General features: G+C 38.5%; 1 protein-coding gene across 4 annotated transcripts in view; it reads right to left on the bottom strand.

Annotated features, from left to right (window-relative positions):
* The window catches only part of TOX (thymocyte selection associated high mobility group box), a 295231-nt gene that overhangs the window by 61788 nt on the left and 206968 nt on the right, over positions 1–26475 (bottom strand). For 3 of the 4 annotated variants that reach the window (XM_075920651.1, XM_075920650.1, XM_006113629.4), the window contains exons 4-5: positions 9501–9779; positions 147–377 (exon numbers count right to left, since the gene is read on the bottom strand). In XM_075920651.1, the coding sequence (XP_075776766.1) occupies positions 147–377; positions 9501–9779 (510 nt within the window). The remainder of the gene's footprint in view (positions 1–146; positions 378–9500; positions 9780–26475) is intronic. The other variant, XM_006113630.4, reaches the window with a different exon arrangement.

The raw sequence follows: 26475 nt of genomic DNA, 5'->3' as shown, positions 1-26475 counted from the left end.
GGTGACAGTCCCCTTAATTCAATTTGTGATATGATACATTTTCAGGGTTAGTCTGAATGAACAAAAGGAGCTGCTCAGCGTGGTTCGATGTATCACACTTTCCTAAAATAAAGTTATTGATCTCTAAAAGGTATATCACACTGTACCTGTTTTTGTTCCTCTCCCAAGCCATCCCACATTGAAGCTACAATTTTAGAGACTTCACCAAATGTAGCATTTGGGTTTTGGCCCTTGATGGCTGCTTGAGTGTCTCGGAAGAATAATGCATAGGCAGACACAGGCTTCTGTGGCTCATTAGGGTCCTTCTTCTTCTTCTTCTTGGGAGTTTTGGGTTTCTTTCCCATATCAGAAGCAGGTCGCTTCTCTCCTCCATTGACCTGTATTAAAGGTTCACAAAAGGACAGAAATTCATTAAACTGTGAATCAGATAAAAAAGTTTCTATTTTTATTGAGGCATCTACAATCCACATGCATTTTGGATTTTAGTTTGGAAAATGGCACTTTTAAGTACACAATCTTTTGATAATCCAAAAGTTGACAACATTTTACAGTGTTTCACTATAAAATGCATTGTTAATGTTCTAGGTTCTATAATAGTTTTCCTAAAATGATTCATACATTTTGTTTTATGCCATTATCATACATCAATAGCTTGTCTTGCCATCTTTTTATCTCTTCTGAGTCTTACAGCTAATGGTTGTTGGAAACCTGTAATGAGTAAAGCCATTACAGATTTCATTATACATTGACCATTAGTTTAATCATAAGAACCATTTAACTAGAGGAAGAACAATATAATTTCCACCTTATATTTTTCTTTCCCGTAGAGGACTATTTTAACCTACTGCTCAGTTCATTTCCCATTGAAGTCAGGGCTACTGTTTCTAGTGACTTCAATGGGAACTGGATTGGAAATCAAGCAAACTGAGATTTTAAAAAATGCTAATTCCATTGTAGTAGTCAAAATGAAGGGAAACAACATTTCGGTCATTTAGGATGGAAATTTTTTGACCTATATAAAGGCTCAATTCTGGTCTTACTGGAGTCAATGGTAAAACTTGCATTCACTGTTCTGGTGCAGGATTGGTTTTTTAGGTCCTAAATAAAAGATCAAATGAGGTTCATGCCCACAATAAATTTAAACAGGACTTGTGTTTATGTGTGTATGCACACACACACAAAATCTCCAAGCCTTCGCTCCCTCTTGCAGAGGTCATTGAAGCCTGAGGAGATGCAAATTTGTAAAAACCCAACTTTCTTTTACCGTTTACTCTTTATGTTTCAGTAGGGCTTCCAGCAGGGTTCATAACCCCCTTTTCCCAGATGCTGTGCAAAAATATGCAAAGACACAGCCCAGATTCTCCAGGAGGCTTGAGCTACACAGCACAAAGTAGCCTGAGTGGAGTGGAGAACCTGACTAGCTGATCTGTCCCAAAGGTTTTTCTTTTAAACCAAGTTAGGAGAGAGAAGGTTATGATCAAATAGGTATGATTTCTATCAGGTGACATGCCAGATTACAGGTGTTCCTAAAATAATCAAAGATACATAATGACAGTGGCTGCATAAGTCTGGATATGCTCACTCTGGGCCAAAGCCTTCTCCCTCTTCCTGTGTGTCACCACACTGTGTTCAATGGAACTACTCAAGTGAGTAAAGTGATCAGAATTTGGCCCTTTGTGGTTTTCTAAGCGGAACAGCAATGTGACAAATGTAACTCAAAAAAGGAAATTGCTTGGTTCCTAGGCACCTGGCTGGGCAATCAACTGTGCAGTTAGTGGTGGTGGAGTACACCAGCAAGAATAGAGAAAAGAGGAAAGAAGTTTCAAATTTGCAGTCTACTATTTCACTCAATACTGCAGAAGAAACCAAGAGATCAATAATATATGAAGGTCTGCTATGTGAAGACACAAAGAATTCCTCAGTTAAATTGACCACCCTAATCCAAATTTTCCAAACACCTCTAACTAACAGTTCACAAATCCCAGGAGCAAGGAAACTTGACAATTCAGACCCTCAGTTAAAGTTTCTACTATTGCTATTTTTAAAGTTTTTTATTTTTCAATCACAGGGATTTATAAGCTTGTAGATATTTAGGATAGCAAGATGTCCATATCCCCATTTAACAAGGTGATAAGTAATCATAATGTGAACAAAAGGTAAGAGAAAAAAAAGTCTTGTAAATAGCTCTGATATTTTATTCTCCAAACCAAAAAACCAAGTGGCTTCAAATATCCCATTGCTAAAACAGGGAGTACTCCCTGGGGAAATTCTGTTTGTTTTATAAAAAATAAGTAAATAAAAAGAATTCCAGTACTAATAACCTTGGAAATGGCTGGGATGATGGCCTGCCTTATGCTCCCATCAGTCTAGCAGCTTCATAGACTCCACTGCTAACAGCAAAAGCAGAGACAGATGGGAAATAAAATAAAAAATATATATATTCTGCTAGGCACAGATTCATGCCTCAAAATCCCTAGAGGTGTAGTTAGCTCATGGTAATCCACCTCCTGTCATGCCTTATTGCTTAATTATGGTGATGTATTTAACTTATTTATCACAAGAAAGCAATAATCTTTCACTTTAAAAAAGTCTGCAGTAACCATGTTGCACAGATGATAGATCACAAGACTATCTAGTGTAGGATTTAAGACTATCAAGTAAGGCATATTGTTGATATGTAAATGTCCCTTGAGAAGTTTGAAAATGTCTATAAGTATATTTAAAATAAACTGCAAGAGTACCAAATCTTTTAACGGCGCTAAGAGAGCTATTTTATGCACACTATGTTGCAGTAATCGCTGTAGTTTAAAATAGATTTTAATCAAGCACCATCTGCATAATAGACTGAACAAACAACACAATATTCTGCTTATAACTCTTATAATATAAAATAAATATTGTAAAACCTCTACCTCATAAAGAGAATATGTGGTAACAGTTCCCTAGTAATCATGTTTCTGTTAGTTAATTTTTGCTACTTACAGGCCTCAGTCTCTTTTCTCCAAACTACACTATTTGAAATTCTCTCATAAGCAAAATTCAAATGAGCATGAAAAAAAGTCATCTATCTACTGAGAAATACATATTTGCAAGCCTACAATGCTTCTAGCATCTCACAATTATGCTTAGCAATAACAGAATACATGTTTAATGATCCAACACTGTGAATTATGGCAAAAATCGCACAAATGCAGTATTTGAATTTTGAAGTGGTCAGAATAAAATGTGTGGTAAATGGGCACTTTGTTATACATGGTTTTATAGTTACTTACAAATACTGATTTTTTAAGATTGTCTTTTTATTTGTTTAACTACAGACTTGAATACTGAATTTAGAAAATTGAGCACAGCCAGTTTTAGGATCTGCGTCGCCTACACAAATGAGTTTCTTGGCCAGAGATTTTAGTTCCCACTTGCACTGTTCTAAACTGCTTTCAGATCATCCATTTCCAGCCTCAAAATCCTATTACTGTTATCCTACTCCCTGGGCCTTACTGACATGCAGTCTGGGATGCCTTCATTTTAAAGCCACAGTACTTAGAGCAACTAAGTCCTCTGCAATGCCCCCTGTAATGGTGCTGCAGCTTTTCCCTTCTTTGTGTTTCAGCTAGTGCAGGTGTGTGCTTTAAGTCTGAGAATTCTGTATGAAATGGCCACTACTACCAGGTGTGTGTGTGTCTGAAAATACCCAGCAGCTTTTGTATTCATTTATATATATGGTGATCTAAGTTCCCTGTAAGCTGTGTGGCTGCACAACTGTGGAGCTGCTTTCTGAGCTCTGCTCAGAAGTTGAAAGCTCCCATGCAGGCAGGGAGCTCAGCTCACAGGCAGGGGGCAGAGCATCGTCTCCCTAAGCAAGTAGCTAAACAGAGCTGCTCCATGTTTGAAACTCAGCAGCTCCCAGAGCAGTTAAAAAGTGAGATAAGGAGGGAATAAGTGGCTGGGCAGGGGGGACAGAGGGAGTAAATTGGCCGAGGGGGAGTTAGAAGGGAGGGGAATTTGGAGAGTCCCATCTGCATGAGGAGAGAGGCAGGAACTCAGCACTCTCAAGTCTGCTGAGGAGGGGGAGATAAGAGACTACTCCATGAGGTAGGTGGGGGAAAGAGGGGGTAGATGGGTGCTGGCATTGGGGTGAGGTGGAGGCAGGGGGAAATTTGTGCTGTGAGGTGGGGGAAGTGTGGATAATTTGTTTATGCTTTAAGCTGGGAGTTTGGATAGACTGCTGGCTGCCTGCTAGTTTGAGAAGTAGGAGTTTATCCCTGCCCACACCTGGACTGGGGAGGAGCAGATTGCACAGGGGTAGGTGGGAGAAAGAGGCATCTGTCAGTGAGGTGGAGGCCAGGGGCAGGTTGTTTGGGGTGTCTGACTAACTTGCTCACCTCTTTGTCTGTCTGGGTTGAAGGGAGGGAAGGGAAAGCAGGCTGTATGGGGGTGGGGTGCTAAGAGGATATTTGCATGATTACATTTCAAACAAAGTTTACATAGTTGTTAATGGCTTAAAGTAAGAAAGAAAAATATTCTTTTAAATGAATTTTTTTGGAGTGTTGCAGATATCTAAAACTCTGATCTTAATGATTTTTTAAATATCCTATGTTACTAATTAATACATGGTATATTGTATTGCATTAAGGCCAGATCTTTGCTATGTGGTAGAGTTCTGGCCCTTATGAGCCAAAAGTAGCAAGTACTAGGTGTGATGCTAGTTGTTTTGCAGGATGAAACCTTATCTGCAAGCTCTTTGAAACATGCATCTGTCTACAAACCCTGAAGCCATGTGTTAATTTGTTCTGGGGCTTCTACTCTTTGAGTTGTTATATATGTGTGTGTGTGTGTGTGTGTGTGTGTGTGTGTGTGTGTGTGTGTGTGTGTGTGTGTGTGTGTGTGTGTGTGTTTTGTTTGTTTTGGTGGTACACATCCACACACTACCTCAATATTGCTGTTGTACATCAGAAATTTCAACCCGCCCAAAAGAAAATTCAACTTGCCAAGGATAGAAAATGCTAGAGGTAACACTGATGGTGATGGTTCCGTAGCATGGACAGTTTTTAGCATAATTTTTATGCTGTTGACCAAATAAGGTATTTAATACGAAGTTCATTTCCTACTGGAGATTCAGTATACCAACAGTTGTATAGTTCCTTAAAGCTGTTTGTTTATACCCAGCACTAGTGATAAGATTCATATCCAGTGCAAAGGCAAACATTTGTTTATTCCTTTTGCCAGTCTATATACATAAATTGCCCACAAATAAAGTCAGTTTCCAATCTCACATCATTTAGACAGTTATTTGATTTCTTAGACAGAATTGGGTATAGTTGTTAGAAAGCATGACAAAGCAGCATCTATTTTACTACCCAATCTTTCACAAGAGGTGTAGCTATTCTTCTTTCAAAACCATAGGGTAGGTACTCAGCTGGTATAACAGACCTAGCTCAGTTGGCATGGACTTCAGTGAAGCTGCAAAAGTCAGCCTAAAACTTATTTTGACAATAAAGGTAGATGAGTTGAAAGATGTTGGGGTTGCCTTATTAAATTGAAAGAATAAAAAGGAGTTCAAGACAATTATTATGATTATTCCAAATAACATGGTACTCAGTTTCCTGGAATGAGGACTGAGTGATAACTCTCAGGCTATGTCCAGTCAGCAGCGCTATTTCAGGATACTGGAAGTATCCTGAAATAGCTATTCTGCATCTTTAAACATGCCCGTTATTTCAAAATATATTTCCATGACGGTTAAGACACTTTTCAGAATAGCACTTTATTTTGAAATTTGTTACTGTGTAGTCAGCATTAAATTTTGAAATAAGCTATTTCAAAATTAGATCGAAATAAGCTACGCAATTTGCATAGCTCAACTTGTATATCTTATTTTGACCTACGGTGCAGTGTTGACGCACCCTCACAGACTTCATCACATCTTGCCTCAAAATCTCTTTGTAGCAAGATCTGGCAATTGCCTTGTGACTTCAGTGCATGATTGCTTGGGTAAGAACTGAGTAGAGAACTCAGGAGTTGAGCCATTATATGGGACTGTACACTGACATAATCTATAAAACAGAGACAAAAATCTCAGAGTTTATCACACAACATTGCGTGCAGATATGAGCTATTGGATCTCCCACTGGTCAGAGCCAGGCAGAGCACATTGTATGCAGCCCTCCTAGTCCAATCCAGTGTAGGTGCTATTCCCTTCACCAGGTGGGCCAAAGATGGAACAGGAGATGGTTTGAAGGGAAAGGAATCTTCAGTTGCCCTTCAGGGCAGTTTTAAGATCACTTTGCACCTGTTTGGTCCAGCACAAAATTGCTAGAGGCCAATAATCTGTTCCAGCAGTTAGTTGGCAATTTCCAGGGACACTTCTGTAACACCTAGTAGTTTTTATTTGCAGTGTTGCTGTTAGAGAGACAAGGTGGGTAAGGTAGTATCTTTTATTGGATCCACTTCTGTTGGTGAGAGAGACAAGCTTTTGAGCAATACAGACCTGAAAAAGAGCTCTTGTCTTTCTCACCGACAGAAACTGGTCCAGTGAAAGATTTTACCTCATCCACCCTGGCTCTCCAATAGTTTTTATGTAAATTATATTAATACAATAGTTTATTATGTTGATTAATCTTAGCTTTTATATAGGAATACTTGAATAGTTATATTATATGTAACTAAGCCAGTATCCTGTCTCCAGCAGTGTGGAAGGTGCAAGTAAACCACCAGTAGACAGATGTAGAATAATGCACCTCAATGAAGGTCTCATTCTAATCAAATAGAAATTATTTTAAACCTTGAATCACGTGGTTTTATATCCCTTCCAAAAATGTTATTAGTATTAACTGTTGTAACTGTGGAAGAATGTTAAGGGAATGGTAACATATCAATTATTGTATAATTAGTAACTTTAATTCTGGTATATCATGCTTTCTTTTCCTGATCCGTACGCTAAGATTGGGATAATCAAAACGGGTACTTCTATATTAGTATTGTTTAAACCATTAATTCAGAATATATAAATAGACTTCACAGGAAAAAGACACTATTTCTGTGTCTGTAATGTTCAGTATTTCCTTAACTACTATGGAAAATATTTGTTTTAATTTGAAACACCTGATTCAGTGAAATCAGAATTCTAGACTTATGATAGTGTGTTGTTATAAAAACATGTATCACTAATGTAATGTGATTTTGTTGATATATTTATTAGGAACAAGAACTGGAATGGAAGAAGATGGAATGACTTAATTATAGAAAAAACTGAACCACAATTAAGTGGTGGGGGTGGGGAAGGACTGTCAGGGCTTACCAGAGAAGGACCATGCTGCTTTATAGCTGAAGGAGGATGGGGGGAAATGAGGTCAGAGCATGCATTTTGAAGCACTGACTCATCTCCTCAGGAATGTGAGGTCTGAAAGGTATAAAGGTACAAGCCCCGAGTGGGGGAAGTCTCTTCGTTCTATGCAGCAAGCAAAACCAGCATCCACCCTTGCTCCCCCAATGTAGGTGAATATCAGGTTGGGCTAGGACCTGCTGTGGGCATCATGCAAGTCTCTCCTTTTTAAGAGAACTGGGAAGGAATTTTTCCAGCACCACCAGACTAGTGTTGGTGGCTTGAAGGTTTTTTTAGCCTTTCCCACAGTGAGTGTCAGAGAGAACCTTTCCAGGTAAGAAGAAAAGGTGCTAGGCCATATGTCGCAACTTATTTTGTAAGGCTGAGCGGATATCCAGGGCAGATACTCCATAAGGAAGGGACTAGATAAATGGCCTGGTAAATGACTTTAAAAGGAGGTACCGGATAAAGCAACAGTATGAGGGAGGGGGTTTGCGGGTCTCCTCTGATTGGTATAGCAGGGAGCCAACCCCTTCTTCCTATTTTCATTGCCCCTCCTATGAGGTGCTGGATGAGAAGATCCAAGACTTAGGTTGGCTAGGGAACATGGATGAAAATTAAGGGGGGCTGGTGGAGCTCAGGGTAATGATTTGAAGAAATATGGATTTGCCTGCACTGTACATTTTATCTGCCAGGTAGTCCCAGATGTCTATATAATAAAGTTGCAGCCTGATTTAAACCCGTATCAAGAATCTCCTTTCCTTCTTTTAGTGTACCCAGACAATGAGCATCTAGATGCTATCTTCTAGGGAAGCTAAATGTGCTCAGGATCTCACAGGCTCTCTCTCTCTCTCTCTCTCTTTCTCTCTCTCTCTCTATGTATATATATATATATTAACAGATGCTAGAAATACATTCTTTTACAAAGTGAAGGTTGGGTTTGTTTATCTTTATGTATTTCATTTTCTAAAGTTCTCACAAGTATTGGAAATGCTTCCTTACAACATTAAGAAGTCTAACATTCAAGAAAAACCCAAGTTTGCAAAATCAAGGAAAAGTTCTGAAATAATACTTGTAATCAGAACTTATTCAGAACACAGTGAAGTATATTATGCCAATTACAGGATTATTTTCCAGTTTGAGGCATGAAAAATATAAACATAACTAAAACAGAAATCAGATTTACAACCCTTCACTGAACTATATTCCTAAATGGCTCACTTTGCATCTGTTTGACGTCTTTGCAATAAATCCCAACTTTTTCCCCACAATTCCCGCAACTATTACTGCTACAGAATAACAGGGCCATTAACACCCTCTAGTGATTAGAACACAAAACTCGGAGTCCAGAAACCTCAGTTTTTATCTGGACTTTGCTCCAAGCTCTTATGTGAGCTTGTGGCAAGACACAAACTTTTTGTTCCTCAGTTTTTCTGTCTGCAAAATGGAGATACTCATTCGCTTTTGTAAAGCAGTTTGAGATTTTTGCACAAAATGCTATCCAAATGATTATATTGTTATTAATTTATTATGCTGTTAGTGACTGTATAGTGTTAAAGATATCCTCAAGGAGTACTAGTGCTACCTACAAAATAAAGGCATGCCATCTATGTAAACTTTCCCAAAAAATGAATTTTAATATTATTAGAAGATATTTTCCTATTTTTCTCTTCTGGTTGCCATGGTCTTCTATTTACATATCCTGCAGTCCTAGCAAACTGTACACATAATCCCATGCTTCGTTAGCAATAACTTGATCCTTGACCTGGAACAAACACACTTTGTACACATGAGAGAAAATTCAATCTTTATATTAAAGTCTTGTGAGGAATATTCTTCTTTACTCTTTATTTCACTATACGAACCTTCCATTTTCCTCATATAGAAAAGTGTGATGTTCACTAGCGTTGCCTTCAGGGCTGATTGGAGACTAGAAGATAGGTTTAAGGTAAAAGCCAATCCTTTATCCACACCAATTAGCCCCTTTATGATTGTGGTACACATACCACATGCTACAATATGTACCTCTCTGATACTTCTCATTTGGATGCCAGCAACTTATATATTATAGCCTTCATAATTAAGGTACATATATTCCAAGCAACACTTAGAGAGACTGACTCATTTAACTAATCCTAAACAGAGCCACCATTTACTTTTTATTTCTAGTGCCTAACCATACCTTAGAGGTATCATCCCCTTCATCTTCATGGACTGAACTGGATGGCGAGGGAGTTGCAGACTTGCTTCCAGGTGGAGATGGAGAGTTATGGGGAACACTGTTTCCACCCATATTCAAACCAAGCTGAGCACTGAGCTGTGACTGGTTAATGGTAGTCAGCTGACCATGCTGCATCATTCCTGGCTGCCTAATATCTGCAGGTTGAACCCTTGGTCTCATGGCTGCCATCTGAGGGTGGGAACTATAGTGAGCTCCTTCTGCATTCCGTAAATCTTGCATCTACAAAAGGAAAATTGGAAAGCAATAATTTTCCATCATCATGCCATCATGTCCAAGTTCCCTTTGGCCTTAAAATGAATCCCTGCTGAGCTATAGATTATTCCATATTTAACAGAACTGGGAGTATTTAATTAAAACATATGAGTTGTAAGGAATATACAAAATACAGCCAACTTCTGCATAATGCTGTTTATTATGGGCTAAATCATGCAGGCTCTCATCAACCCTTGGATAGGCAAGGCGGCCATTGACTTTACTGAGAGATTTTCCTGCTTAGGGACTGCAGGAAATGGCCCTCTATTAACTGTCCTTTGGATCTTTCAAAAGTGTCTAAAAAAATATAATTATACAAAACAAATGTCAGAATCTTGAATCAAAGTGCAAGAGGTTTCTTATCAGATGAGTTTGACCTGCCAAGTTTGGTTTTAGATCCACATTTCCCCAAAATTCTAGGAACTTGAACTTCTAAGTTCGAAGTTCAGTTTTGCCTTGCCTAGAAGTGCCCAAGACATGCTGATTTTTAAGACTTAGAAAACTGACCTAGGGTTCTATCAATAGATGGAATAATTGACTAATGAACTGATTTGCTGCAACAGTCATATATGAACCCAAAGTGCTAAAGCTGAAAGGTTGACAAATTTATCCATTGTGTTATTTGGGTCACTGCTTTCTAGCATTAATGAGTCTCATTTTTAATTCAAGCAATGAATTCAGTCTCTGCACAGATAAGAATGAAAAGCATTGGAGGATGAAGCTCTTTACTGATCCAGAGGTCAAACGTTCTATACATGGATACTATAGAGGATATCTCATAATGCTTATCCAGTGTACTCAGACTCATAGCCTGAGATAAGACAACTGCAGAGAGTAACTCAGTTTTTAAGTTTAGGTGTGTTGGGGGGTGATTTAAAATTGAAGTGGCTATTCAAAGCTGAAAATTAAATGGATATAGTTATCTTAGTCTGTATCATATAATCAAGGTGGAATTTGACAAAAACAACAATGTACAAGTATCATAGTGCTAGGGAAAAGTGATAATAATCCAGAGTACTAATATAAACATAGTTATATTAGTGACAGACTTTTTTAGCCAAGTCATCCAATGTATTTTGTTTTTTACTTTAAATTTAAATGCCATCTCTCTCTTTCTCTCTCTCACTCATGCACTCCTGTGTGTGTTCATTCTCTCTCTCCATATATAGTATACCAGTCTGTGAGATCCTTGTGAAGAAGGAATTTGAATTAGATTGGGAATATAAAAAAACTCTTTGCTATTTTTTTCATTATGGACAGAGTACATGATTTTTCAAAATGTATAGGCTCTTGGATTGATTTGTGTATTTTGGAGAATGGATCACATCAATAAATATTCTGGAATCTAGGATATTTACTATTTTAAATTTATCTGTGGTCCTAAAAGATGTCAAAAACTACTTCAGATAATATGACACCTCTCTTCATATGGTCTTGATATTCCTTTATGAATTAATATCTCTGGAATACAAAAGGTTTATTAATATCCATCATTCAAGTTCATTCAATTACCAATTCATTGCAAAATACAGTGCACAATATCAACTCAGGACTCAACTCTTGAAAGACATTTATATTTTTAAAGATTGTTACTGACTTTCTGCTCCTTTTTCAAATACCAGCTTCCCTCCTAGTCAAACATATTAGCTTTGAAAGCTATCATTATCTCTGCCTGTAGCAGACAATCTATATCAAAACAGTTGTACACATAAAACAGTAACTACTTCATGGCTGTATCTCTTCTGATCCAGCTGTTTCACTGAATAGCAGTTGGTGAATGGAGAACTGGAACATGGGTAGCCCTGAGGCCTTATTTGCTAATGTTACTCACCAGCTGCTGTTTTATGTGGTGTTAGCAGGCAAGGCTTGGAAGTTTGCCAGTTGCAGCAAGAACAAGGGAAAGTGAGGTATCTCTGAAGCCCTTCCATTTACCCCTGTCTGTCATCTTTTGACACCGAACATTGTTGAGTGCTATCCCCAGGGCCACTAAGAAACATTGCTGGAGTTAAAATGTGAATATAGCTTACATTCTAAACCCTTTGTACAGTATTTTTGGGTACCTTTCTAACAATCCAAGGAAACTACAGATCAGTTCTAAAGATAGACCCTACTGGCTTCATAAATGACAGGAAGCTGTAAAGGTAAAATAAGTTAATTTTTCATTAGAAATAGTCTAACTAGTGTAACATGCACTATTTAAAAATCTAAATAAGTATTTTTGTCAATGTTTCAAATGACTATGCATGTATATGCCTCAATGAAACCTGGCTTCATTTTTAATAATACTATCATGTTGGGTTTTTTTTACTTAAAATATATTTGCCAACTGACAACATATCATTGGTTGTCCAAACTAATTTGTTATTAAAACCTCCCAATCTTGCCAAGCTGATCATTAGAAGCAGCTCCTCAGAGATCAGCGCAAACCAACTCAAAGTGGCGCCAGACCCTGCCAAAACAACAGATGCAAAACCCTCAGATCTATCTCCACTGCTACAAGGATCAACATGCTTCATAACACTCTTTAAGATTCTAGATCCTTCATTATGATATGTACCTTGTTCAGAGCATCAAATGCCCCACCTAGTATATGAGTGAAATCAGTCACTCAGGAAGAAAAATGATGAAAGATAAAAGACTTTTGGGAGAACACTTTTCACAGTGATCACAGATCCACTTCTAACCTATCAGTTCTCACACTCCTCAAAGGAAGCCTGCACAAAATTGTCAAAAGATGAGCCTGGGACCTTAAATTAAGTAATTTTCCTAAACACTAAGAATCATGGCTTCAATAAGGACACTAGATTTATGACATATTTCAACAACCTCTAACCAATTGACCCACCTTTATCCTATGCTTGCAGAGATGTTAATTGCTCACTACATTTTAAATGGTCTATTGCAACATGTGTTAACTCATTATGCTTAACAATCTATTTCACCTTGTATTTGCTGTGACACACTATGTGTCCCAGGCCTGAATAAAAGCTATTTATAGATCAAAAAGCTTGTCTTTTTCACCAACAAAGTTATTGCCATTCCCACCTTGTCTCTCTGGTCATTAAGACCTTTTTATACAGTTTATATATAGCAAGAAATATTGCCACCCTAGAATGTTCTGGGTTTTCTACATTGCTTTCCTAATTTTTCAATAACATACAATACAGATTTGAAAGGACTTGGTAGAGGGTGACAAAGACGGTACCAAGCAACATTCATAAGAAGGCAAAAAAAAAATCCACCATCGCCAACAAAAAAATCAAAACCAAAATAACCCTGTCAGTGTAGCTGTGAAGACTACAAATGAAGTGGTTCAGTAGAGAGTTGTTATAAGAAAATACATTTTCAATCATATTTTAGATACAATCAGCTTTTCCTGTGAATTTAAAAAACACATTGATGCAGGTTTCTATTTTACTTACTTTTGCAGAAATATGAGGAAGAAGCCTGAAGAATGACTCTTTAGTTTGCATAAAACTATTCCAGTTTAGACTCTCAGGCGTGGTCTACACTAATAAGGTAATTTGACTAAGTTACGTTAATTAAATTACATAAATAATGCAACTTAAGTGGATGTAGCTTAGATCAAATTATAGCAATGTCTACAACTTTATGTCAGGGGAAGACATTCTCCCATTGACATAGCTTCCACCTCTATGGAAGGTGGAGTACTGAAGTCAATGGGAGATTGCTCTCACAGCAACTTATCATGTCTTCACCAGACCCTCTAAATTAACTCTAGCAACTGGAGCAGCACTGATTTATCTGGAAGTGAAGACAAACCCTAAGGAATAAATCTTCAAACCAGTGCCCAGCCTGAGAAGGTAGAATGGGTGCAGGGCAGATGTCTGGAGGGAAGGAATCCTTCATTCCTTCTGCAGGAAAGTGGGGATACAGACAAGAGATTCTATGTAGCTGTGGATCTCTTGGCATTGCCTGTCCTGTCCTCACCCACCCTTGCTATCTTCTGCATGGACTTCCCAAATCCTCAGATACTGCTCAGTGGACACAATGGGGCCATCCATCGAGATGGGAGAAGCTTGTCCATAAATAGATTCTAGATACTTGTATTTTTATAAAAGCAGGCACATAACTACATTGTGCTTCCATTGTGCTCGGTGGTCAACAACCAAGCCCATGCTGGTGGAAACTGCTTCTCCCTGCACCAGCTATTCCCGTGAGATCCCATAATAGAAGACCAGTTGTGTTGCCTGAAGAGGGCAAAGAAAAGAGCTGGTAGGCTCTACCAGATGAATGTAGCTGCAGACTGCTATCAAGACTATTTGCAGACCCACCACAAAAGTCACAAAGTGGATACACTGAATCAGTGTATTTCCAGGGCTACCCCTAGTTATGACAGCATTCTGGCCAATCTTGCCCTGATTTGCTGGCCTGCTACAATATAAAAAGAAGCTGAAGTCACTTTCTGAAGTCACAGTCCTGAAAGACTTTTCCACCATTTAGATTTTACACTGACAAAAAGAAAATGTCATAGACCCAAGAATGGGCACAGATCTTTAACCTTAAAAAACCTTCAAAATATCACTCCTGGCTCAATGTACTGTTACCTGGTAGAATTCCATTGAGTTACCTGTATTTATCTATGGAAACTATATATGTGCTCTTTGCTTCTTGGGTCAGAGACATTGGCCTCTTACTTGAAACACTGTGACTCTAGGTATACATTAATAATTGTGCAGAAAAACACATTTTCCATTCTTTATAAGTACTACCTATACCTCTAACTCTGCCATGGGTTACTCTGAAACCAGAAACTCCTATTCCTTAGATTTCTTCCAAACAAAAATGTACAAAACTCACTAATATTATCTGGCTTGGACCCACATTCACTATGCAGAGTGCAGAGGGCTATATTGCTGAACATTCTCTGCTGAATAAAATAATGAGGCACAACTGATGGCTGAATTCCAACTTGGAGAACAAAGTTTAATGTATCAGAATATTAGAAATCTAGAAATGTAGATATTACACAGAAAAAGGATAGTCCATATTTGACATCCTCAATGGACTCTCTGCTGATATAATAATCATGGTACAGTACTTGGCATTTCTATAACATTTTCTAAGGATCTCAGCATGCTTCACAAATATTCAACATTCCCATAAGATAGCTAAGTATTTTTATCCTTATTTTACAGATGAGGAAACTGGGACACATCTTCTGAATTTTTGTGCCTGCTTTTAAATTACAAGGGAAATCTGAGTAGCTGTGCTTGTAAATAGCTGACTGCAAGTTCAGATAAGATAGTCAGAGATGCAGCTCCTCAGGTTTGCACTTAAAACGTATAGATTAGGTGCAAATTCGGCACAAAAATTGAGAAGTTCATTTTCATGCTGGCTGAAAATATACTTCTATTTACTTGTCCAAAGCAACTGGACAAAATAGAACTCAAAGTGCCTCCTTCTTCCTATGACTTTAAATTGAATGTGAAGGATGAACCCTCTATCTGGAATACACCCAATATGGCAATGTCTAACTGGGAGACTATATAAGTATATTATCCTAATATTCTTTTCTGACACAATGACTGAGACAGGATCCATCCAACCATTCTTGGATCTGAGATATATCATGACAAAGAAATAACTCAATTTTCTGATTTAAGCCTGGATACTCATGCAAGATACAAAGACTTATCAATTGCCATAATCTGGCACTCGCAGATTCAAAAGTTGACGAAAGATGAACATTTGGTCTTTAAGGGAAAAATTAAAGATGCAGTTCAAATTGAAGTATGCTGCTATTTTATTTGCAAATGCTCTTGGGGCTAAGAGTTATGATGTCATAGTTTGTCTGAAGAGCAGTAACAAAAGACCACTTTCTTCCCTTAAATTACAATTTCATATATTTCTGAAAAAGGGGCGGCGGGAAGGGAGAAAAGAAGTTAGCTCTTCAGACTAACCTAACAATGACAGTGTGAGTATATACAGGAAACATGAGAGAGTTTACAACATGAGATGAAAACACTAAAGAAATAGGCAAAATACATGGGGCCGGTGTCACTGAAGCATCCCCTGTGCCATCTAATTCTCCCACATGCTAAGGGGAATTCACCCTGAGGGACAGTAGGCAATATTTGTTATCATGTCCACTTCCTCCTTCAGTGGTTTTCACTTTAGTTTGTAGCAAAGGAAATCTGCTAGCGGAGGCAACCAAGAGAACTGATAGTTCTTTGCATCATGTCTGAGTGGTCAGCCTTAAATCAGGGGGAAGCAAGTCATTCCTTTTACATGTCATATCTTATCACTTGCACGAGGCTTGATGTCAGCTATGCTCCAATCAGTTGGTTCAGATACAGATGTCAGGTGAGTAAACCCAGACTTCCTTCCGCTATATATTTTCTAATTAGAATTCTGAAATGGGGCATTCCCCAGACACCAGTGCTATGACCTCCCCAGAGTCATTCACTGTGGGGCTTCACTGGCTCCCTATGAGTTCATTGGAAGAAAGGAAGTTACAGTTGCTACAGTCTTTACCCTGGATGATCTGTACTCGGCAGCACTCTATGCCAATTCTGCTGATATAAGCCCAAACTAAATCTTGATCTTCAAATGTTCCCAGACATAATCTACATTAAAATGACAAGTATGAGTCCCAAGTACACTAACTCTAGGTCTGAGTCAGAACCACAAAAGTTATGATGTTGGCTTAGAAACGGTGATATTAAAAAAACACCCTAGAAAATTTTAGGTGTTTAAATACTTGAAGATATGCACCAATGTTCATATCTTCAAGTTTTTCACCACAATCATGAATTCTAGATATTTACATCTTCTTCAGTGAAAATTAAGATTTTCACAAAAATATATATCACTCCAGAGTTTAACGCTCTAAGAAAAACAGTATATCTCACATAATTAATGATAAAAATGAGAGGCTTGGCAACAATGAGATGGAGATGAACTGGAGAGAACATATCAGTAACTTTGATTAAAAACATCTCATGTGTTGTGTAATTATCTTAAACACAACAATTATACACCCTGGAAATCAGAAGTCCAAACTGAAAAGAGATCCAAACCTGTTAAAGTATGAAAATGCAGAGTGCAGGCAGAAATGCACCAGGATACAAAAATCCTTCATTCTATTTTGTAGTAAAGCCACACAATGGTCATAAAATTATGATTAAAGGATTTTAGTGTCTGTGGTTACACCTTAGATGAAACAGATTTCTGAAAGACAACATATATATTTTTATGGTTTTTTCTTAATGGTGTATAATTATATCAGGAATTGCTGACAATCTAACGATCTTTTGAAGGGAAGTGAAGAGTAAAAAATTATCCCCATGCCTCGCAGTATTTTGAAATCTGAACCATGATCTGGATCCAAATTTGATTAGTCTCTCCTAAAGTTATACCAGGGCTATTCACCCTTCGAAGCCCTGGGGGCCACAATGATACAGCACATGCCGAGGGCCACAACTTAAGCGTGGTTGCATGTACATGCAAATATATGCAAATAGCTTCTTTCACACTGATGGGCATGAATACAAAACACTTCCCACAATGCCCCGGCGCTCCTGGCACCTCCTCCCTGGAGGCTAGAAATGCCGACACCCTGTACTCATCTGTTCCAGCAAGCCCGTCCATTTGAGTCTTTCAATCCTCATCCTGACTGGGAGATGCCTCACCATTGTGGAACATATTTCTGGTGGAGGCCATGTTCAAGAAATCCCACCCGCGGACTATGTGTTGAGTAGCCCTGAATTATACCCTCCTAAATCTTTGTGTCTGGTAGTGGGGAAAAGGGAGAGATGGGGAGGAATTGAAATCTAGGTTCAAATACAGCAATTCAGACTGCAGTTTTATTAGAGAAATAATTCAATAATATTTTTAAAATTAAATACCAGAAACCTTATAAGTAAATGAATCCTAAACAAGGGAAGCATAAGAAAAAAGATCTGCTATTATGTTTGCTAATTAAAACCTTCTAAAATCATTCTGTTAAAAAAAATAAAGACATTTTAGGCTGCTTTATGTAGCACTGGCTTGTTAAGTGACCCTAAGCTCCTTTAAAACAATTAAATACTCAAAATTTATTGCAAATTTTTATAGCACAATAACATGAATATAGTAATATACAGTTTCTATATGATTTGCTACAAAATTTTGTAACTATTAACATTCCTTTCTACTTTATTCTTTCATATTCTGTGAGACATACAGGACCAAGTACTCAAAACCAATCACTACAAAAAAACAAACACCTACTGACTTCTATTCAGTCTAATATAATAACCCTTTATTTAAAACAACCTCCAATAAATTTTATTAGAAGAAGTTATTAAAAGGGTTAAAAACCTATTAAATGTCAAAGAATTTTCCTGACTCAAACTTCTAATAAAGAAACAGAATAGGCTTTCTTTCTGAATTATTTAAATCTTTACTGACTGTGCACTGAACCATGAAATTAGAAAAGTGTTATTAGAAGTGTTCTCTGGTTTTTATAAAAGTTGTAGCATAGAATGTATCAAACCACAGTCTTTAACTAGACTAGTTAAAGAAATAGGTTTTTAATCCCACATACATGGTTTCTACTGATATAAAAGGGTCATAATTAAAACTCTGGCCTGCAAGCTGATGATAATAAAATTATTATTACAACAGAATACATGTTCATTTGGTATATTCTGGATGCATGTTTCCACTTTAATTTGGACAAATATCTTCGGTTTTGTTTGATCTTGCAAAGTTCACTAATTTGGATCCTCTCAGCAAATGATTAGGGTTTTAATAATGACTAATTTTAAAGTATTAATGGTGAATAATTTGTGTTATCTTTTTCTAAAGTGTCTAATGCTTACAGGGTCAACAGCAGGTATAGATTGATACCAGACCAGTAGGATCCAAGAAATGTAAGTCATATATTTTGCATATATTTCCTGATAACAATATTAACTCTCCATTGCATTTAACAAATAAGCATAGCCCAGTTTTATATTTTAGCAATTATTCTTATGAGAAAGACAAATATGCCTTTCACATTTATTTAGACAACTCTACAGGAATGTTGAATCAGCAGTATATTCAAACAGATTCCGTCAAACACACCTGAATCAATAGTTATTCTGCAAAGCAAATGAAGTCAAAAAGAGACTAGAAGAGGCTAGGCAAAGTAAATTTGGTTCCCCATAGTGGGTCCTGGGGACCTGATGCTATTAAGTCTAAAATAAAAAACAGACTGAAAAGTGTAAGTGAGTAACAGTAATTCCATTAATCAAAATTCCTATGTAGGGCAATATCCAGTGATGTTGTCAGCATTTCCTGAACGGTCCTGAATGCATGAACTAAAGACAATATGCCAATCCTAGCCATGTGTGGTACAGGACCCAGAGAAGGATAAGGGAATCAATGGTGAATATCTGCCATCTCTGTGATCCCCTGATTCTGGGATTGACCAGCTCACTGTCCAATCACCAACATTAGAAACATTAGGTTTCTCTAATGGATACCCCAAAGCCCCAATGAGCTATTCTATTCTATTCCTCATAATGTATTCATGACCATATATGAATGAATACCTTCCCATAGTGCATGAAAGAAATATGACTGACATATATCATGTGGTGTTTTTCTCTCATTCTGTCTCCTTTCAGCCAACAGTAACCAGAATAGAAAAGTACCCTGCTCACTTCCCTTTCTCCCTGTGTTAGGAGGTAAAGGATGTTGGTTTGTAGTCATTATGTTAACTTTAAGCTACATGGGGGATTCCTGCCCATACTAATGGAATCCCCAATAGCTGGTTCAGCCAGGTTTTCTAGCAGCTTTGCAGATGGGGATGATCTGGAACCATGAGACCAAAGGATACTCAGCACCTTGTAGGAGTAGGACCACAAATAACTTTTTTTAACTGAATATTTGTGTAAAGAATTGACTAGAAAGGCCAGATTTTCTCTTCAGTTTTGTGTGTGGTTTCCACTGAAGTCAATGCCATGGCACCTGAATCTAACCAAGGATATTTTTAAAGAATGGAAAAGAATATATCTGAAGTGAGATATGGTAAAACTGCATACGGAACAGGGACGGGGTTCTATTGCATTTTAAAAGCAGTATTTCATTTTGAATACATTGAAAATATTAGAATTTGACTGAGATGAGATTTTTGTTTTTAAAATTAAAGTGAACTTTTAAGACTTTTAAAATTATGGGAAAACAGGGCAATGTATGATTGTATCTGAGTATAATAATGAAAAATGATTGTAAAGCAAACATTTTCTGCGCATATGACTGATTTGATATACAAGCATGCGTGTGCCTCAAACTATAATTACAGATAGGATCCTACCAAATTCACTGTCTGTTTTGGTCAACTGCGTGGTCGTAGGATTTAAAAAATCATAAAAGTCATGTTTTCAGTCATTTAAATCTGAAATTTCATGGTATAGTATTGTAGGGGTCTTGACCCAAAAAGGTGCTGTGAGGATCACAAGGTTATTGTACGGGGTTTGCTGGCACCAACACTACTTTTTGGCTATGTCTACACTGTAAGGTTTTTGCTCAAAAACCAGCAGAGTATCCACACCTCAAGCGCATTTTTGCACAAGAAAATCGACAGAACAGAGGGCTTTTGCTGGTAGAGTTATTCCTCTCCCCACGAGGAATAACTCCTTTTTGTGCTACAACACTTGTGCAAAAAGGCTGGTGTAGATGCTCCGCAGGGGTTTCTTGCGAGAAACCCCTATCGGAAAAAGTTCAGGTGTTCTGATGGCCAGGGGCGGATATAGGGCAGGGCGAACGGGGCAGCTGCTCCGGGCCCTGTGCTTCAGAAAGTCCCGCGCATGCGCCGTGGCACCGCTCCGCATGCGCATGGCGTCACTTAGCATGCGCCGTGGCAAAGGGGGGGCCCCGTGGAAGTATGCTGCCCGGGGCCCCGCAAAACCATCATCTGCCCCTGCTGATGTCCATTCAGAACAGCCATCAGAACTTTCTTGTGCAAGAGGATTTATGCAGTGTGGACGCTCTCTTGCGCAAAAGCACTTCACTTTTTTTATACGCTTTTGAAGTGTGGACGCACTTTTGTGCAATACATTTTTGCGCAAGAACTCTCCTGCAAAAGGCTTCTTGCGCAAAAACCCTGCAATGTAGACTAAGCCTTAGATTTGGGCAGCTGGAGAGCAGTCAGAGCTTATCAGGTGGCCAGTTCTGAAGTCAGACTGCTAACAACAGCAGTGAAGAGGTAAGGATGACATGGCCAGCCAGCTCTGAAGGCAATACAGAAGTAAGAGTAGCAATACCATAACTTCCCCCACCCCTTAAAATAACTGTGAGACCACCGCCTGCAACTGCCTTTTAGGTCAGGACCCCCATTTGATAATGCTGGTCTTCCCCATGAGATCTGTATAGCATAGGGTAAAAGCACACAAAAGACCAAATTTCATAGGACAGGGAGAGAGGGAAACATCAGATTTAATGGTTCTAACACATTTTTTTGTGGTTGTGAGTTTGGTGGAGCCCTAATTACCACGATGGCAGAAGAAATATATGCATTTGCTAATGACTTGTACAGCAGAAAGTTGCTGAGAAATAGCATAGTAACCTCTGGAAATTCTGTGCCATTCAAGTTCCTATCTTCAGTGTGTTTATATAAGGTGACCAGACGTCCTCCTTTGAGGACAATCCTCCTTTTGATTATATCCTCCTTTTGTCCTTCTTTCAAAAAATTGTCCTTCTTGTCCTACTTTGCCAAAAAAAATCCTGTGTTCCTTTTTTTTTTTCACTCGACCAAACAATAGCGGCTGTCTGGTATTTCTTGGGAGACCATCTGGCAACCCTAATATACAAGTATGTTTTTTTTGTCAATTCAGTGTCCTCCTTGCACATTTTCAAATTCTGGTCACCTTAGTTTACAAGTGTATTTATTAGAGGTGACCAAACTGAAGCTACCAGTCTTGCACATTAATGGTGAGTACCTGAGAAAACTGTAGATGGGCAAAACAAAGAATGATTTGAAGAATATTTGCACACCAGATTTTGTAAAGTGATATTGTGCATCTGATACTGTGCGTTTTTTCCTCTTCCTCTTCCCCCACCCCTATTTCCTTCTGAACTTGCACATTGCTAATGCTGTACTGTCTGAGGTATCCCAACATTTAGCAACAAAGCCCAAGGACAAATGCTGAGGTTTTCTTTCCCATCCCCTATCCTGTCATTACTAGGAATGGTCATTCAATCACTAGGAATGGCCAGTCTCTCTGAAGGTAGCAGGGCAGGGCACAACCTGTGGGCCGACAGCCTTGCTGGGCCCTTGGACAAGGCAGGGGGAAGGGAGGGGAAGGAATGGGGTCTCAGGCGGAAGGGCTGGGGTTGGGGTTGGGGCTAGGCAGCCCATATCACTGCTCAGAGAGCACCGTGCCTCTCCCAGGCAGCCCTCAGTGCTGCCCAGAGTGCTCCATGTGGTGCTAGCAGTGATTTAAAGGGCCCAGGGCTCTGCAGCAGCTGGGAGTTCTGGGCCCTTTTGTATCATTGGGCCCCAGGACCACTGTCCCTTTGCCCTCCACCATTGGTGGGCCTGGACAAAACACTTGGAAATTATTAATTTATTATATATCAGATGGAAACACTTTCTTAAAAGAAAGGTGAACTTGTATGGAATGCAAGAGTATAACCCTTAAGGCTCTACTTTGCTTCTCCATGTGTTCCTGTAGTTCTTCTTTGCTTCAAGAAGAGCTCCATTTGCCCTTCTAAAGGAAGAATTTGCAGCTCTTGCAGTTTCATGGTTTAGCACTAAATCCTGTGCCCAGCTGTAGTAACTTGGCAATATATAGGTGCCAGAGAGCTCCATGGTGTAAGAGATAATCCTATCCAAAGTTCTCTAGTCAAGGGGCCACTCTGTTACAGCTACTACAGCTGAAAGGCTGAATGAATTAGGATCTGTCCCTCTGTGAAAGGGACTGTAAGATCCATATTGCTCCCCACTCACGCCTAAGTCACAATGGGTGACTATGCACAATTCCCCACACAGATGGACTCGGTAGCACACAGAGGTGTGTGCCCTCTACATGGGGGTCTTGACAGTCTCCCTTTCCCAGTACTGGGATGTGGAATCTCACAGGTTCTGCTGCATGAAGAAAATGTTAAAAAATTATTCTTATTTGAGCAAATCATTTCATCTAGAAACCATCTCTCTCAAAGTGGTGGTATTGCTGTTGCTCCTATACTATACATTTAAAGGCAGAATTCGGTTAAAATATTATTTTTATTGGCAATGGGGAGGAGTTCCACACACTTTGCACTTACTGAATAAAGAGCGAAGGTTCAAGTCTTACTTGTTCATTTCGCTGAAAACAAAGGCCTACAAAAAAGCATTATTTTGAACACCACTTTTTAAATATTAAACATCAATGAATCTACTGGAATGCAAAAAACAACAAAAACAAAATACCCAACAATTTTCCGTAATTTCATGTTGCATTTTATTTTGCATTAAGCCATACGGTGACTATGATTTTCCTCTGTACATTAGTCATGCATTGTGTTAACTGCTGACCAAAACAAGCTTATTTTCAGGCTTGTAAAGGCATATTTTAGATATCTGAATAAAAAATGTCAGCTTGATTCTTCAACGAGTGAAGCCCCTATGAAGCTAAAGGTTAGAAGAGCAATCCCATTATAGCTCATTTTAGTCATACTATGAAAATTAAACAAACCCTTGTAAGTAACACAGCACTAGAAAACGATCATGTTTTCTTGTCTGTTTTTCAATATTTATAAAAATATAAAAAACAGTCAAGTAAATTTTGACCAGTAAGAATGACCTAGATGGTTTAGCTGATTTTAGGTCAAGAGAGCTTTTACAATTTCTCTCTGTTCTAAAGCTGTGCCCCTGTGTACATCAGCATTTGTGATATTATTAATATAAGAGAAAATGCTATGTGTGCAAAATGGTTAACTGACAAGATACTGTTTTTCATAAATATGATCTTGTTAGCCAGTCATACATTTACTGATATTAATAACTATATTGTCACAATTTTCCAAGCAATGTAAACCTGATAACTAGAAACTCAATGCCATAGTCAAATATTGTGGTTTTTTTGAATGCTAACCATATGTGTTACTGCAAGCAAGACACTTCTTGTAAGTTATGAAAAATGTGCTTGGCTCTCAGGAAAAAAAAGTCATGTAATGATCTGCTAATAAATCCATCATTCTTCGGTATGGTATGATTTACAATTTTGTCTTTAAACCCTATTTAATATCTCTAGCATGAACATCTGACTGCAGCTTACTAACTTCAATACTGCACTTTTCGAAACAGGAAAAACTCAATTATTTTATTCTCCATTACAGAGAAAGGATGGTGGACATCCACCAGTCTCAAAGGATTACTGTTAATAAATACTCAGCACTCATTACATTACAAAGAAATATGACAGAAATAGCTCATTACAGGATTTTCTTTTCTTTTCAATTTAAGGACCACCTGTTCATTTTGCTATGTTTGCAATAAACGTAAACTGAATTCTAGCAACAACAGATCATATAACAAACATTTTCAGAAATGAAAACAGAGACAAAGCTTTCTGAAAAGGGGTAAACCTACCTCAGTCACTATGCATAGCACCTTCAGTCATCTAAGGGCAATTACAGTTTAGGTATTTTTGAATTCTAAATTCATTTCCTCTGTTCCTTCTAACTCTGAAGCACTCTCTTGGCTATCACATCCACATTCAGAATTCAGATAGCAAGTTTTATTGGGCTTTTTTATTTTACTTCCTTTTCACTACCTTTCAGACTTCTACTTTCATTATTGCTCAGCAGCAACTACTGAGCGGGGAAGTGTGTTTTTTATGATTCTTTATATAGTAACTTCACTTTATTCCTGTATGCCAGATCAGCAAATGCATGCATGTATGATATGCAAAACACCTTGGGTAAAATGTTGGCTGAAGTGAAGTCAGTGGTAAAATTTTCACTGACTTCAGTGGGACCTGGATTTCATCCCATATGTACACAATTTGAAAAGAACCGTTAAGACAGTAAGGTGAAATTTAAGGAGAGGAAGCGATTGCTGTCCCACAGGAAGGAAAGAAGAAACTTACAGATACCTAAGAGCTTCAGGACAAATTAACAACTGCCAGTTATGGAAACCAGTGCTTTTTTTGTTTTTGTTTAAAAAAAAAAAGGGGCCAGCATTACCCTTTTAAGCCTGTTGACATTTGCGTACAGAGGTGCCGGTACGCTACGTTCTTTCCAGGTAAGCTCTGACTGGAGGTGCTGGTACTGCATCTGGAAGTGCCTGTACTCCGTACCAGGCAGTACCATCACAAAAAAACCCACTGATGGAAACTATGAGGAAGGAAACAGTGAGAAGGTATAGACTCAAGATACAGGATAACTAGGGAAGGAAACAGGTGGACACGGTATAACAAATATGGGTTCTGAATTCTGTCATAGAATCCTAGAGCTAGAAGGGACCTCAAGAGGTCATTGAGTCCAGTCCTCTGCCTTCACAGAAGGACCAAACACCATCTAGACCATCCCTGACAAGTGTCTGTCTAACCTGCTCTTAAATATCTCCAGTGACAGAGATTCCATGACCCTCCTCCCCCACCCCCTCCCCCCCAGCAACTTATTCCAGTGTTTAACCACCCTGACAGTTAGGAAGTTTTTCCTAATGTCCAACCTAAATCTCCCTTGCTGCAATTTAAGCCCATTGCTTCTTGTCCTATCATCAGAGGTCAAGGAGAACCATTTGTCTCTCACCTCTTTGTGACACCCTTTTAGATACTTGAAAACGGCTATCATGTCCCCTCTTAGTCTTCTCTTTTCTAAACTAAACAAGCCCAATTCTTTCAGTCTTCCCTCACAGGTCATGCTTTTTAGACCTTTAATCATTTTTTTTGCTCTTCTCTGGATCTCCTCCAATTTCTCCACATCTTCCTTGAAATGTGGTGCCTAGAACTGGACACAGTACTCCAACTGAGGCCCAATCAGTACAGAGTAGAGCGGAAGAATGACTTCTCATGTCTTGCTCACAACACTCCTGTCAATACAGTAATTACTCATTTAACATGTGCCCGCTTAACACATTTTTGCAATAGCATGATTTTTTTAGGGACCGTTTTTCGAATAACACAACCATCCCCGAGATAACATGAAAATAATCAAGTGGTGGACTACTTCGTACAGCTGTATAAGTTGGTGAAAACAGTGGTAATATACATGAGTGGCTGAATACACATGGTCATAGTGCTCCTCCGCTCGCTCATGTTTTTATCTTTGTGTTTTAACAAACCACAGTGACTTGTGTTGCTAGATATCTAATGTTGACGTTGATGACCCAGCACCAACAAAAAATTGACTTTGCCACCACCACCTGAAACGCAACCTCTATTATTTTCCATTATTTTTAATGGGAAAATTGACCTCGCATAGCACGTTTTTGCTTAGCACGAACATTTTCAGAAACGCATCTATATTGTTAAATGAGAAATTAATGTACATCCCAGAATCGTGTTTGCTTTTTTTGAAACAGTGTCAACACTGTTGACTCATGTTTAACTTGTGGTCCTCTATGACCCCTAAATCCCTTTCAGGAGTACTGCTTCCTAGATAACCACTTCCCATTCTGCATGTGTGAAACTGATTGTTCCTTTCCAAGGGGAGTACTTTGCATTTGTCTTTATTAAACTTAATC

This window comes from Pelodiscus sinensis, chromosome 2 (assembly GCF_049634645.1).
Source record: "Pelodiscus sinensis isolate JC-2024 chromosome 2, ASM4963464v1, whole genome shotgun sequence".
Classification (NCBI taxonomy): domain Eukaryota; kingdom Metazoa; phylum Chordata; order Testudines; family Trionychidae; genus Pelodiscus; species Pelodiscus sinensis.
Note: the sequence above shows the minus strand (reverse complement) of the source record. Positions and strands in the feature narration are given on the sequence as shown.